The sequence below is a fragment of the Cricetulus griseus genome, chromosome 6 (assembly GCF_003668045.3).
Source record: "Cricetulus griseus strain 17A/GY chromosome 6, alternate assembly CriGri-PICRH-1.0, whole genome shotgun sequence".
Classification (NCBI taxonomy): domain Eukaryota; kingdom Metazoa; phylum Chordata; class Mammalia; order Rodentia; family Cricetidae; genus Cricetulus; species Cricetulus griseus.
In genome coordinates this window covers 104637931-104654358 of record NC_048599.1, presented here as the reverse complement: position 1 = coordinate 104654358, position 16428 = coordinate 104637931, and the positions used below count along the sequence as shown (strand labels likewise).

The window sequence follows — 16428 nt, the reverse complement described above, 5'->3', positions numbered from 1 at the left end:
ATATCACCAGCCCAAGAAAAACATTTTTAAAAGCCTTAGAGTAGAACTGAGAAAAATTCTAAAAAAGTGCTTTTTAAATTAGTAAACAGTTCTTTTTCCCAAGTCTGGAAGTAAGTGAGAAGTATCTCATCATTTCTCAGGGACCTGGCTCTTGTAGACCAGATACCTGCACTTGTATATAATTCAAAAGCTGCCTCACACAAAGATAGGCATCAAATATTAGGTGTTTTATTTTATTGGAAGTGATCTAAAGAGCTAGAAATACAGTATTGTTCAAGAAAATATATTAAGTAAAACTTCCAAGACACTGTTCAGTGACGGCTTGTCAGCTCAGTGGTAGAGCATGTACTTAGTATGTTCATGACCTGGGATGTCAGCCCCATGGTAGAACATGTGCTCAGTATATACAAGGCCCTGAATCGACCCCCTGCTCCAAATTATGTAGTGCCCTAGGGGGAAAGTGATCACAAATTACAAATTGTGGGTTTTTTTGTTTTTTAGGGTTTTTTTGGATAATATCAACACATAAATACTCATTTATTTTTAAAGTACCAGAGTTGTTGACTGATTGGTTAAAAGCACTGGCTACTCTTGTAGATGATCTGGGTTTGGTTCCCAGCACCTACATGACTGTTCACATTCATCTGTAACTCCAGTTCTAGGGTGACAACCTCTTCTGACCTCTGAGGGCATGCATGTGGTACACATATATACATACAGGCAAAATGCTGTGCACATAAAATAAAATGTTTTTTCAATATATGGAAATGTTAAAAATTAATTACATCTCTATATATTAGAAGTATTTTCAATTAGGGACAGAATGTATTTATTTAGCTTATAAAATTCCTTCTTGGCAAGCATGTATTATCTTTTTAACCACCAAAAGCAATAAATAGTACAAGCAAAATGACGATACCTCAGCAGTGCTGGTAAATACCAATTTACATAGCCTTAGTCCACAGTTCTTTGCTATCTTCTTTTTTCAGAATTATTTTATGTGTGTGCTTTCATGTGTTCATGTGAACCACACACATGCAGATATCCCCAGGTCAGGAGACATTGGATCCCCAGGAACTGAAGTTACAGATAGTTATGAACCATGATATGTGTGGTAAGAATAAAACCTGGGTTTTCTTGAGAGCAGCAAGTGCTCTTAACTGCCTACCCATCTCTCCAGTCCCCACAATTTGTTTTAAACTAGTAATATGTCATCGTGGTCTACACTGGCAGAGGAACACTGACCCTGAACCAAAGAAATATGTAAACAGTGAGACCAATGTGATGCCTGTTGAATAAGTCTCCTCATCCTCAGGCTACTAAGTAACACATAGACCTTGTGGCTGGGCAACAGGGCTAAGCTCTCTCACCAGGCTCCATTACACATCTTCAGATACAGACTTGGGTGGAGAGATGGCTCAGTAGTTAAGAACATTTGCTGCTCTTCTAGAGGACTGGGAGATTGGTTTCCAGCACCCACGCCAGGTAACTCACAACTTCCTGTAACTTCAGCTCCAGGGAACCCAACACCCTCTTATGACCTCTGCAGGCACCTGCACACACAGATGGTATGTATTCACACAGACGCATACACACATGCATGTGAATACAAATAAAAATATCTAAATATAAAAATGTATATGTGGCCGGGCGTTGGTGGCACACGCCTTTAATCCCAGCATTCGGGAAGCAGAGGCAGGCGGATCTCTGTGAGTTCAAGGCCAGCCTGGTCTACAGAGCGAGTGCCAGGATAGGCTCCAAAGCTACACAGAGAAACCCTGTCTTGAAAAACCAAGGGAAAAAAAAAAAGGTATATGTGGTTAGCTGGCTGACTACAGACTAACACAAGGAGAAATATGTAAATGTTAAAAACAGTAACTGCCCGGTGGTTAGCAGCACTCACACACCTTTAACCCCAGCACTCTGTGAGTTCAAGGACAAGCCAGGGCTACACAGAGAAACCCTGTCCCCCTCCCCACAATCAGAATAACTAATCATTAATCAGTATTTTAGGGAGTTTATTATAATTGACATTTAAATTCTGTCTTGAAACCACTTACCTGAAGAATTTGTTTTCCAGTTCCTGAGAGCAGAAATGGGCCGAGACTACCAGCTGGCCAAAAAGCTATGTCAGATGAGTAAGTGCCAAATGCTCGCCTTCTCCTGATGTTGTCCCTTTGTTTCTAGAAACAGATCCAACAATACGAAGATGGGTTGGCTATCTCGGTCTAGTGAAATCTCTGTTGCTGTCTCAGGGATCCCTTAGGATAAATGAGTTCGGTTATCTATGGACTCACTGGGGCTCCTGGGGTACTACTTTGTGTATTAAATCAAAGTAGATTAATAGGCTGGTCACTGTCCTGGAAAACAGAATCATCATGACATAGGAAGCAGAAAGTCACTTTGTGCTGCTAAGTTTCAGCAAAGAGTCAGGTGGTAGGGGAGTCAACACTAGCTGATCATGTCCATTCCACGAATGTGCAACCCTGCTTGTGTGCCAGGCACTGTGTGAGACCCTGGACAATCAGCAAGCAACTGAAACCAATCCCACAGTCAGGTCTGCTGTTGGACAGAAAATAAACGAATAAGTAATTGTTGTGTCATGAATGATAGGTGCTATGGAGAAAACGGAAGTAGGAAAGAGGAAGGGGAGGTACTAAGTTGTCGGGCAGTTTCATAGGATGGCCTGGAAGGTTTCACTGGGAGCTGGAGGACAGAACTGAACTGTTGGAAGCCAGCCTGTGGGCATCTGGAGGAAGAAGGTACAGAGCAGGGTGAAGTTCAGGTGTACTGAGAGGGAAGGTGCCTGAAGGCAGCCATCAGAAACCTGTGTGGATCAGACAGGGCCAAAGGCAGGTGCTGGCCTATGAAGCTAGAGACATGACATGGGCACAGGCTGGGTGGGCAGCACAGACCTTTCCCCAGCTGAAGGACCTTGTTTTGCCCTGTGGTTGGTAGAAAACCGTGGAAGCTTTTGGTCAGAGGATATACCTGGTCTACCTTATCTTTCTATCTGGTGTTAGGTGGTTAGAATTACTCTTTGTGGTTTTCTTTGTGTTTAAGCAATGGGTGCTTTGTTGAGTTTCTTAAATCTATATTTGATAGTTTCATCTAGTTCAAAATTTGCTTGGTTATTACCTTTTCACATACCACTTCTGCCCTGGTTGCTCGAGCTCCTTTTCCTGGTTCTCCAGTTACAGGCGAACAACAACAGCAAACTTTTAAAATGGTGCCTGACATGCCTCTTAAACTCAGCTCAGCTCTAAGTTTAATATTTTAGTTCTGTGCTTTATGATGTTAGACATTCTCTATTGACATGTTTTTTAATTTACTTACCCTCTTCCCCTGTGTCCAGTTAAAACTATACAGGGAGGGGCTGGAGAAATGGCTCAGAGGTTAAGAGCACTGGCTGCTCTTCCAGAGGTCCTGAGTTCAATTCCCAGCAACTACATGGTGGCTCACAACCATCTATAATGAGGTTTGGTGCCCTCATGTGCCAGAACACTGTATACATAATAAATAAATAAATCTTTAAAAAAACAAAAACTACCCAGGGAATTAGTAGGGTGGTGGTGACGCATTCCTTTAATCCCAGAACTCAGGAGGCAGAGACAGGTGTATCTCTGTAAATTCAAGGCCAGCCTGGTCTACAAATTGAGTTCCAGGACAGCCAACAGAGAAACCCTATTTTGAAAAATGAAAAAAAAAAGAAAAAGAAAAACAAACAAAAGAAATCCTATTCAGGGAGTGAATTTTCAGAAATTCTATTTTCTAATTTTAGAATGTTTCTTTAATGATTTGGAAAGATCCCAGCCAACTCTCAATGTGTTTCCAACCACTCTGCCCCCAACCCCTCCCTTCCCCTCTCCCCCCTCCTTTTCCTTCCCTTCCCCCTTCAACAGAGTCTCTCTATGTAGCCCTGGCTGTCCTATATAGACCAGGCTAGTCATGCATATAAGGCTGGCTCTACCTTTTCTTCTAATATGGCAGTCATGGTTATTTTAAAAGAGAAAATGGCAACTCTATTCCTCACTATTAACAAGACCCAAAATGGTGACTGTGATGGGAATGCACAGCCCAGGGATGGGAGCATTCCCACCCTGACATAGCACTTCATTCCTTGTTAAAATGGGTTCCATGACCCCTTTAGCACAACGTAGTTTACATCCAGGGTAGTGTGCCTTGTGAATCCTCGAAAGCACTTGTGACCTTTTGAGACCTGTGTGCCCCCACACAGACTTTCCAGTTTCAGAGAATAGAATGTCTGGTGTGTCCAATCTTAAGGGGCCCACTGAGAGTTAAACCCAGTGCCATGGTCATGCCACCATGCCCTCTACAACTGAGCATGCCTTGCCTCAGCCCTCTTAATTGTATAAAGGAACTGAATGAAGCAGAAGGAGGTAGGCAACTAACTTGGCACAGTTGACAGTGACAGTGACACAGGAGGGTGGCACTCGAAGCCTCTTCCTGCAGTGACTCCCTTCTCCCCAGCAGGGAGTATAGAAGTGAGTGATTCTATTTCTCTCACGCCTGACTCTGTGGATTTCTTATGGAACCAAATCTGGGGGAAATTATACTTTTTTTTTTTTAACCTCCGTACCCATCGATCGTTTCAGAAAGCCTGGCTGTAGCTTACAAACTCAGCACCAGTATCACATCCACCAGGTGGTTCTGACCAACAGCCCTGCAGTTCATGGCATAGGTGAGGCTTCCAGTAAAGTGCTGTTGACCTGCTGTGAACCGTGAACATCCGCTGTAGGTCCATGGGGCTGAAAAGTTTAAATTGAGGTGTCTTCATGGGATTATATCCTAATGAAACCTCTCCCTCCCTGTCCTCTCCCTTTTCTTTCCCACCCTCCTGCAGTAACATATTGAACATGTGTTCTACCACAGCACCATGCTGGAAAGAGAGCAGGGGTCCTGGCCAATTGGTTTTCCCATGTAGTCTCCCCCACTTACACTGCTCGACTTTCTGTCTCCTAGCCTGTATAGTACTTGAGTCTAGGTGTAAAGCAGTCTGCTTCCTGTCCCTCTGTCTACATTCATTTACTCTGACATTTAGGGGTTTCCTGCTATGTGACACACATCTGAGTGGGGGATACAGCTGTGCTTTCTGGTTTAATTTTCCCCACGCTGAGAAACTGAGAGACACAGAGCCCACTGCTTCACCACCCCAGCCCCTCAGCCAAAAGAGAGCCTACCGATGAATGTTAACCATTCTGTAATTCTAGAGCCATTCTTTTAAAATAATGATAGTAATGACAATAACAACTAATACTTATTAGTTGTTCTACCATGCACCAAGCACTGAGCCACTGTGTAAAGTAGCCAGTATGGTGGGAGCCTGGAGTGCAGGCTTGAAATACTGAAACAGAACCCTGAAGCATTCCTGTGGGGGGCTCTTTCTTTCCCAGGGGCTCAGATGGGCTGTTTCGCTTACAGAGGTCCAGTTTAGTAAACAACCTCTAACACAAAATACTAGAAATCTCCCTCAACTCGTCACAGACCCTCTTAGTCACTCTGAGTAAGGATAGCTAGAACACTAAACTAGACATTGCTGGCCAAGCGTTAAAGCTGCTGCCATTCCTTTATTTTCTGAAGACTGACAGCTGGGACAGACAAGCTGAACTGAAGGAGTAGCTAATCTCATATCTGATCCCATGTGATAATCCTAATTCCAATAGGAAGTTTCCTAAATGGTTCTAAGAATTGCTAACCTGTTCAGTGAACCCTGTGGTTACTCCTACATGTAAATTTTACTTCAATAAATGTATTTGACCTAGTTTGCCAAATGGGTGTGTAAAGAAGGAAATCAGAGGAACCGTTCTTCAAAGAGGCTTGCCTCACACAAGTAATTTAGACTAACAATAAGCATATTTTAGTCCAACTTAAAATATAGAAAGAAGTACTTTTACAACAACATATTGGTTCTGAAGACACCTAGAATCCTTGGAAGGAACTTTTAAGCAGGCGCATAGTCCAACACAGACTGGTGATAAGTGCTAGTCACATTTAGTGGAGCCAGTAGTAGTTGCTGGCATGGTGAGTCAAGGCAGAGACCAGGGGATCATTTCCTAAAGAGCCTTGAACATCCACAGTTACCTCTCACACACAAGCAAATGAATAGCACGCTTGGTGTTTCAGTGCCCCCTGGGGGCCACTGAGATACTGCATGAGAGTGGAGTGGGTGTGTAACCCGAATACGGAATACTCCTCACAGCAGGTGGAAAAGAAGAGGGTGGTCTGTAGGGTTTTGAAAAAATGGGGTGACTCTGAAATGAAACTCTGGCCTCTAGGATATTAGTAGCATATCAACAAGCCCCCCCCCCCAAAAAAATAGTAGTCCAAAGGAAGTAACATAGTTACAGCAAGGATCAGCAAAAGGCAGTAGCTGGGGTAGAGACTAGGGTAAAGTTGCTAGAACAGAAGTATAGTTTCTCTGTTTAAAACAGTGGCACTTCTGTCATGGAGAGTTGGCGCAAGGAAGAAAACTCACCTCTTTATAACTAGATGGGATCTTTATGTAGGCACTGTCATGAAGACACTGGGTGGATGAGATTGGGAGGGGTTGCAGACCTCTAGGGACATTTTCTTCTCCTCACCCAAGTCTCCAGATTTGAAGACTGTTGCTCTTTGGAGAACTTGATTCTCGAAGTCCTTCCATCGCTGGCCTGGGAAAGAAGCTGTGTTGAGGAGAATGTGTTCTTTGAATAGGAGGTGGGAAATACAGGGAGCATCATTTATCTTATAAAACACCACATGAAAGTAGAGAGTTTTCTTTGTGCTCAGGTATACCTGGGATAGAATTGTGGAAGTTCTTTTTGTTGTTGTTGGTTTTGTTTTTTGTTTGTTTGTTTGTTTACTTTTGCTTGCTCTGATTGACAGTTTCAGTCTGTTTCACTCTGAGGGGATGTTTGCTCAAACGCTAGATTTTAATAATGTTGTAATTTTTAAAAGGTGGCTAGAGAGAGAAAGATGCCATGTGACGGGGTTCAAGGGGAGGGCTTTTTATTAGGGGAAAGAGATCATAAAAGGGGGAAAGGGGAGGGGGAAAATGGCCTCTGGGACAGGAGCAGCAGGAGAGAGGAAAGAGGCAGAGAGAGAGAAAGAGACAGAGGGAGAGTAACAGACAGAAGGAGAGAAAGAAAGATGGGAAGTGGTTAGGGTCCTTTTAAAGGGAGACATAGTGAATGTGCAGAGGTGGTACTCTTAGTGATAGCAGCTGAGGGCATACCCTGTCAGAACTCCAAGGGCAGGCCAGCACACATGCCTGAATACTAACAAATAACATATATTCTGTTGTCTGTTTTCAGTCCTAATCTATGAACCAGAAAATCCTGTGGCCAAGGAATTTTTCTCACTTATTGAAGAAATATTGCTGAAAGGTAATTTTGAAATTTGAAATTTATTCTTCCCTCATAGAACTATAAACAGTGTTCTTAAAAAAAACGTTATGATAGATTGTGAAAATACTTCTTCAGGAAATGTTAAGGAATGTCTAAACCAGTGGCTCTCAACCTTTCTGATGCGTCTTCTCTTTAATACAGTTCTTCTTGTTGTGGTAACCCCCCCACCATAAAATTATTCTCATTATGTAATTTTGCTACTGTTATGAATTGTAATGTAAATATCTGATATACAGGATGTCTGATATGTAACCCCTGTGAAAGGGTCGTTCAACCCCCTGATGTGTTGTGACTCACAGGTTGAGAACCACTAGTCTAAATGGCTCTTTTGAGTGGTCTAAAATCAGCTTGCCTTCTGTGAGTGGAAGAGATTGACTTCCCCATTTTCTACATGGGGTGGAACTGTCCAAACAAAGCCAGCTCTCTTGAACATGGAAAAAGCAGAACATGTAACATTTCCAGTGATGTCAGGGTGCTCTAAATTACCCAAAACTGATTTCCTTTATCCTATTTCAGAATTTCTTTAACGTTTTACAAAGTTTGGTTGGTGTAATTTTTAGAGAGAGTCTGAAGAATAACCCTGATCTTCGAGCCTCAGCTGCTTGAGTTCTGGGATCATGCCTGGCTTTTTAAGGATTTCATTGACAATAGTAAAAGTTATTTTTAGACCTGTGTTTTAAGTTAACTTTGACTTAATATGTTGACTCTCTTGTTATATCTTGATCCTACACCAAGTTAAGCTCCATTTTTATATTCCTCAAAAACACGTACTTCCTGGAAGAGAGAGTTGAGATGTAAGAGTTTTTGGAGCGTGGGAACACTGAGGAACATAATTGGCGTCTCTCTCCTTTCCATGGCAGAGAAAGCACAGAAACATGAGGAAGATGACGAGGACAGTGAAGAGGACACTAGTAGTGAGAGTGAAGCAGAAAGCAGTGAGGACGCGAGTGATGACAGCTCCGACGAATGTGAAGATGGGTCCTGAAGGTCTCTGCTGTGGAGAATTATTTTCAAGAGTGTATGCCATGCAAATGCAAATATAAGGAAGAGAGCTTCTGTGTAGTGTGTGGTTTCTTCCATTCAGAGTTCAATGGATCTGCATTCTTAGTTTGAGTCCCTTGCTCATGTTTAGGTTTACACAAAGGCAAGTCACTTAGAGAGGGAAGTAGGGAGGAAATATAATGTGCTGGGAACACAGTGAGTACTCTGTATATATTATTTAATCTTACAACACCAAGTAGTATGTAACTATCCCCATTTTACAGGTGAAAAAAGTGAGTCATGGTGAGGGTAAGTAGTTTCTCTTCTGTGAGCCACCTATTTGTAGGCTCGGGATTTGCCTCTGTGACATCATGACTCAACAGCTGTGTTTCAGTCCCCGCTCAATGACTACCTCATCAAGCCTTTAAAAAAAAAAAAAAGTCATCTGTTCCTGTAGCATGTACCAGCATCTGGAGAGCTCATCTTCTCCCTGGCAGAGAAACAGGACTTTGGTGTTTTTCATGATTGTGTCCCTAGCAACTGGTGAGTAGCTAGAAAATAAGTGTGTGTGTGTGTGTGTGTGTGTGTGTGTGTGTGTGTGTGTGTGTGTGTGAATAAATGAAATGAAAGATGAATGTTTCTATTTTTAATGCAACTGGAAAGGCTTTTTACTTATGTATGGATCGATGTTATTTTTGATTCTGTATGGTTTTTTGTTTGTTTTGTTTTGTTTTGTTTTGTTTTTTGAGACAGGGTTTCTCTGTGTAGCTTTGGAGCCTGTCCTGGCACTCACTCTGGAGACCAGGCTGGCCTCAAACTCAGAGATCGGCCTGTCTCTGCCTCCCGAGTGCTGGGATTAAAGGCGTGTGCCACCAATGCCCGGCTTGATTCTGTATCTTTTAAGACTTATTTTATCTTGTGTGTGTGTGTGTGTGTGTGTGTGTGCGCGCGCGCGCGCGCGTGCAAGCACACGCACAAGCGCGCACTGTGTAGATGTACCGTATGTGCAGAGGGGATTTTGAGGCCCCTGGAACTTGAGTTACAGGTGGTTGTAAGGCATCTGATGTGTTGGGTAGGAACCAAACTGGGGTCCTTTGCAAGAGTAGCCAGTGCTCTTAACCACAGAGACTCAGGATTCTTTGATAAATTTCTGCCACATTTAAATTAATTGTGATGTAGTTAAGGTAAATTTTTAAAAAATTCCTAAATAATTTCTTTATGAATATCAATCTGAATTGAGGGCAAGAGCTTCCTTTTTCTGATCTCACAGTGGCGTGGTATATCCTAGTTTACAAAGTACACTAAAATTATTACTGAAGACTAGGGTTTTTTACCTTTTACTTATGTATATGTATGTGAGCACATGCACACATATTTGTACCACAGTGTACATATGGAGGACAGAGGACAACTTACAGGACTCACTTCTCGCCCTCCACCTTTATAAGAGTTCCATGCATGAGACATATACATTGTCAGGCTTGACAGTAAGTGTCTTTACCCATTGATCCACTTCACCAGCACATAGACATGCACAGTTCAACAACAAGGCAGCATTACCAAAAGATACTTAAGGGTCTACTACACAGAGAAAAAAAGAAAGTTAGAGAGCTCATAAGAGAGTCTCAATGGAAGAGTATATAATGAAAATTAGAGAATCAAATATTGTTAGCCAAGTAAACCAGCAAACCTATAAAATAAATAAGGGAGAAAGATACACACCTTTAAATAACCTTAAATATGTATGTATGTCTTGAAGCAAGGTTTCATGTAGCCCAGGCTAGCCTCAAAGGGCACACTATGTAGCAGACCATGGCCTTGAATTTCTGATCTTCCTAAGTGCTGGAATTACAGGCATGAACCACCATGTTCAGTTTTATGTAGCTCTGGTGGTCAAACCCAGGGCTTTGTACGTGCTGGGCAAGCATTCTGCCAACTGAGCTACATCCCTAGCCCAGTATCCCTAAATATAAGTGGTCTTAATTCTCCAATTAAACAGTACATACAAACTGAATGGTTTTTTTCTTAAAGCAAAATCCAACTATTTGCTGTCTGCAAGAAATTCACTTAATGGATGCCAACACAATAAAAATGAAAGAATGGATAGTATTTCAAGAAAACAGAAACCAAAAACAAAAAGGAGTAGCTATACTCAAGTTTGACAAATGTGTTTACATATTAGTTTACATATTAGACTGTGTGTGTGTGTGTGTGTGTGTGTGTGTGTGTGTGTGTGTGTGTGTAACAAAAAGAGGCCATGATATGATTTTGTGAGGGAGCAAGGCAGGTGTGGTAGTTTGAATGTTATTGGCCCTCATAAACTCATAGGGACTGGAACTATTATGAGGTGTAGATTTGTTGGAATGGGTATGGCCTTGTTAAAGGAAGTGTGTCACTGTAGAGGTGGATTTTGAGGTTTCCTATGCTCAAGATACTACCCAGTGTTTCAGTAGATTTCCTGTTGCCTGCAAGATGTAGGATTCTCAGCTATTCCTCCAGCACCATGTCTGTCTGCACATCTCCATGCCCTCCACCATGATGATCATGGACTGAACCTCTGAAACATAAATGAGCCACCCCAATTAGATGTTTTCCTTTATAAGAGTTGCCATGGGTCATGGTGTCTCTTCACAATAATAGAAAGCCTAACTAAGACAGCAGGGTACATGGGAGAGATTATAGGGAGGAATAGGAATGGAGAAAGTGAACTAGCAATTGTATTTTAATTTTAACATTGTTCTAAGTTTAAAATATATTTTAAATTTATTTTTAATGGAGGCTGGAGAGAGGGCTTAGCAACTAAAAGCAATGGATGATCTTCCAGAGGAACTAGGCTTAGTGCCCAGAACCCACATTGTATCTTAGAACTATAGCTTCTGTATCCTAGAATCTGCGCTGGCTACTTTTATGCCAACTTATCACAAGCTAAAGAAATGAAACATCAACTGGAAAATTGCCTCCATAAGATTGGGCTGGAGGCAGGACTGTAGGGCATCTTCTTTATTACTGGTGTAGAGGGCCCAATCCCTTGTGGGTGGAAACACCCCTGGGCTTGTGGTCCTGGGTCCTATAGGTTGAGCAAGACATAACAAGCCAATTAGCTGCACTCCTTGTTGGCCTCTGTATCAGCTCCTACCTCCAGGTGACTTTCTTCAATTATGAACTGTATTGTGGACATGTAAGCAAAATAAACCCTTTCTTCTCCAAGTTGTTTTTGGTCATGGTGTTTCATCACAGTAGTAACCCTGACAAAGATGGGGTCTGACTTCTGCAAGTACCAGGCACCCACATATATGAAGGCAAAATACTCATTAAATAAATCTTTAAAAATTAAAAAAAAAGCCTATTGGGTATTATCTGGCATTGTGGTATACACCCATAACCTCAGTAATCAGGAGGTAAAATCAAGAGGATGAGGAGTGTGAGGACAGCCTCAACTACATGAGACCCTGTCAAAAAATAAAATGCTTAAAAACAAACATAGCCAAGGAAGAAAAACAGCTCTGCAATGAAAACCAAAAAATACATACAGACACACATGCATGCATGCATACATACACACACACACATATGCACACACATAACACATGCAGACATACACACATATGCACACACATCATACACCACACAAGCATAAAAGTCAATTGTGTGCGATTGTACATGCATGTGTTGGTTTTTTGAAGCGAGGGCTCAGTCTGTAGTCTAGGCTGGTCTTGAACTTACATCAATCCTCCTCCCTTTACCTCCAGAATATTTATAGGATTGAGCCACCGAGTTCACACCAAGTTCAAGTATATATTTTGTTAACTTTCATGAGCTCCTTACTGGAACCCTTTTAACATTTCAGCTACTTTGTAACAAGGTTTTGGGCCTCAGGTTCCTCAGTGCATCTTTGTAATAAAAATTATTCTAAGCCAGCCGGGTCTGCAAAGCCAGTTCCAGGACAACTAAGGCTGTCTTTACACAGAGAATCCCTGTCTCCAAAAACCAAAACAAACCAACAAAAAATGTAAATATCTTGACAAGAAACAGGTTACTTGCAAATTACCATTAACTTGCCTACCACTGTATAATGCGCTCTAAGGAGTTCTTGCCTGTCCTAAGAGCTACCAAAATCTTCCCACTGGTGTCAGAAGAGTTTAGCCAAAGGCGCAACAGACCAAATCAACTGACTTTGTCATCCCCAGAGTATTTTGTCTTACCTCAAAACCTGCCAGTGAAAGAAAAGAGGAAACATTAAAATCAAATGTTGCAGCTGGTGGGGTGGGGGGGTGGGGCATGCCTTTGATTCCAGCTCTTGAGAGGCAGAGGCAGGCAGATCTCTGAGGTTTTTTGTTTGTTTGTTTGTTTGTTAAAGTCACTAAGCAAACTTAAGAGAACACTGAGAGATTTGTCTCAAACTAAGTTGCTAGCCTTGCTCTCTAACCTGCTAAGGCAATGCTTGTGTGTACTGTTTCCATCCACTATGACACTTACATTGTTCAGGACAGCTTATATCTGGGGAAGGAGGACAGCGCTTTGCCCTTCCTCTGCTTTCTCATCTGGATTCAGAGGTACAAACAAACAAGCTGGCCCAAGAAGGACAAGCCATACTCACACTGGAGTTGCTATGTGCCTTCTCTTCCTGATCTAAATGTTTTGGAATGCATCTATTCAGCTGTACAAAATAAAACCAACAAATCATGAATTGAGTGGTTACAGTGATTAAGAAACATTCTGTGCTGGGACACAATGGTAAGACAGTAATAACAGTTTCACAGAGCACATTTGTGTGTTTGTATTCACGAGGCGGAGGGAGGGGTGCATAAGTGTGTGTAGGCCAGAGGTTGACATTAGGTGTCTTCCGATAACGCTTTCTGCCTTGTTCTCTGAACCCAATGGTCACCAATTGGTTAGACTGTCCAGTGGGGTCTAGAAACGAGCAAGTGCTATGGAATAATCCTTTTGTACACTGTGAAGATTTGTCACTTGGAGAATAAGCTGATTGGACGGTAGCCAGGCAGGAAGTATAGCCAGGACAACCAAACTGAGAATGCTGAGAGAAACAAGATGAACATGCTTTGTTGAAAGCAGGTACCACCATGTGGCTGAGGGTAGATAAGAAATATGAGTTAATTTGAATGTAACAGCTAGCTAGTTAGAAGCCTGAGCATCTATAATATTAAGTCTCTGTGTTGGTTATTTGGGAGCAGCTTATGGGACAGAAACTTCCTCCTACAAGCAAGCAGTAGGGTTACAGGTGCACACCACCATAGCTAGCTTTTTGTGTGGAGTTTAGGGATCTGAATTCAAGGCCTTATGATTTCATGACAGGCACTTTACCCGCTGAGCAGTCTCATCTTGTTGGGAAGAATGAATATTAAATGAGGCAAATCATCTTTAAGTGATAAAAAGTGTTGGGGAAAGAGTTGTCCTAGAGAAACACCATGTTAAAAAAAAAAGGGATAGAGGAAGGTCTCACTGAGAAAAGAACATTAAAGCAAAGATCAGAATGTGGAGGAACAAACCTTGTGCACACCCAGGGGAAGAACTCTACAAACAGGTGATAATTACAAAGCCACCTGAAATGGGAGGATGCCTGAAATATTCAGGAAACTAGCAAAAAGAGTGAGGCTGGAAGAGGGATAATGAAACCACATTGCCAAGTTAAAGTCCAGAATACTGGGGGTCCGAGCAGTGGTAGTATAACGGGGCCCCAGACCTTAGCATGACCGACTTCATGACTGAAGTACCATTCAGGCCTAGGAGCCCAGCACCACCTGCCAAAATGAAAACAAAGACCTAATCCATCAAAGTCCACAGTTCTGGGAATGTCCTGGAATGTACTAACCTGCCCTTTAACTTCTGTAGTTCTGTTTCTGACTGACTGTTCTTGCTAACTGAGGTGTGTCAAACTAGGTGTGGTTTTGGTGATTAAGAGCTCACCCTGAGAAAGGCTTGGAACTTCATTGTGGTCTGAACATCCAGTGTAGTCTCTGGATGGCGAATAAAAAGAGTCTATTGGCTTGAATGTGTGTCTGAGTGGTCTTTGGTGGATACCCCACAGCAGGAACATGACAAAGACCTGGACTTCACTGAGACAGGACCCTAGAGTGCTTTGAATGTGGCAGTGGCAGGTGAAGAACTGCACCTTGACTGTAAGCAAGGACTCCAGAGAGCTTCCCATCCTAGAACCCAATGCTTTCACACCATGGGAAGAAGAATGGGGGGAGTGGGAACAGAAACCGAAATGCTAACTAAGTTTGAAAGTAGACTCAACAGTTTACCAAGATTGAAATGGCAGCACCAGGGATAACTCCAAGATGTTTGCTTAAGCCAGATGGAAGAGTTGAGATGTCACTGCTAGTTGTCAACTGAGATGGAAAAGATCATAATAGCACACATCAGGGGGAAGACTTGAGAGTTTAATTTGGGACACTTTAGAGTGCCAACTATTAATCTAAGTGAGAAACTCCACAAACTATATGAATCTGTAATGTTGGGTGAAGATATGAATACACAAATAAAAATGGCATTTAAAGTCACATGACTAGATGCGATCATGGCGAGAAGGAAGGTAGGAAAATACTGAGACCATAAACTCTGCAGAAACCCACTACTGCACACAGTGTGACTTCATCACAGGGACTCCCTTCCCCTCCCTGGTGAGTCTGGATCCCCCATCAAAACATCGCCTTCTCCAGGAATTAAATCTCTGTGAGTCAGACAACCTTTATTGCCACTAAGAGGAGGAGCTGACCCATCCCTGAAAGATTTGCAAGGGCCAATGTGATGGCTCAAGAGGTAAAGATACTTGCTACAAAGGCTGAAGACCTGAGTTGAATCCACAGGACCCACAGGGATGGAGGAGAGAACCAACTATTAAAGTTGACCTCTTGCTGGGTGGTGGTGGTGCACACCTTTGATTCCAGCACTCAGGAGGCAGAGGCAGGAGAGGAGGATCCCTCTGAAAGGCCAGTCAGGTATACATAGAGAGTTTGAGGACAGCCAGAACTCTGTCTCAAGGAGAAAGCTGTCCCCTGTCACCTGGTTTTTATGTGTGTACTATAACATGGCCATCCATAGTACACACATACACACAAATATATGTCACAATACTAAAAAGATTTTTTTAAGTATTAACTTCAAGTCTGATTGATTTCAACATTTTTTTTTTTAGTTTTGCTTTTCTTTCCAGATGAAACAACTTTCCCTTAAGACCCCCCTCCCCCCGCCAAGTCTTGGAGACCATACCATTTACAACATGAGAAGATTCCCCAGGGAGAAGAGATATAAAAAATATAGCAGGTTATTTCAGATGAAGCCTTGTCTAGATTCTTCTGAAACCCCAGTCCTGTTCTTACTGAGCCCCTGGGAGAATAATTTTTTCCAGGTCAAATTATTAGTGACAGAATTGGAATGTGTCACAGAGCAGAGCACGTGGGATGCAGGAAAAGGAGAGAACTGCCTTGCCACTTCTCACCCAACACATGGTCTGCTAAGCCCTGGAACCTCTCTGGCTTAAACTGCCTCCTGTATAAAGCAGAGGACATATGGTAATTGAATGAGAACCCATAAAACACATAGGAACACAAATGGGGCTGGAGAGATGGTTCAACAGTTAGGCTCACTGGCTGCCCTTACAGAGGCCCAGGTTCAGTTCCCAACACTCACTTGGTGGCTTACAACTGCCTGTGACTCCAGTCCCATGACATTAAATGCCCTCTCTGACCCCTGTGGGCACCAGGCAAGCATGTGGTACACATACATACATGTAAGTAAAGCATTCATATACTTTAAAATAAAATATTTTTTAAAAATATACACGATCTCTATGAGATTTATCACTTGTAGTATAAGGGCTGCTATTTCTCTTAGTCATGCTGATAGAGAGAAAGATTGAGGGACAGAGACACAGAAACAGATGTCTCTAAACACTCACCCCCATTCGGCTAACAGTAAGCAGTCCTAGGACTCTATTACCAATCAGCTGAGGGATCTTTTGCTCTGTTCCGATGGAAGCTACAAAAAAAGAGCAGCTCTCCTCAGTGTTGTGTCTCTA

The 16428-nt window shown here is 42.4% G+C and overlaps 1 protein-coding gene across 1 annotated transcript in view; it reads left to right on the top strand.

The window, feature by feature from the left end:
* The window catches only part of Erich2 (glutamate rich 2), a 29742-nt gene extending 21280 nt beyond the window's left edge, over positions 1-8462 (top strand). Inside the window, exons 10-12 of the mRNA XM_035446853.1 lie at positions 2081-2138; positions 7314-7385; positions 8267-8462. Of these exons, the coding sequence (XP_035302744.1) occupies positions 2081-2138; positions 7314-7385; positions 8267-8391 (255 nt within the window). The 3' untranslated portion in view covers positions 8392-8462. The remainder of the gene's footprint in view (positions 1-2080; positions 2139-7313; positions 7386-8266) is intronic.
* Positions 8463-16428: the final 7966 nt, after the last annotated feature.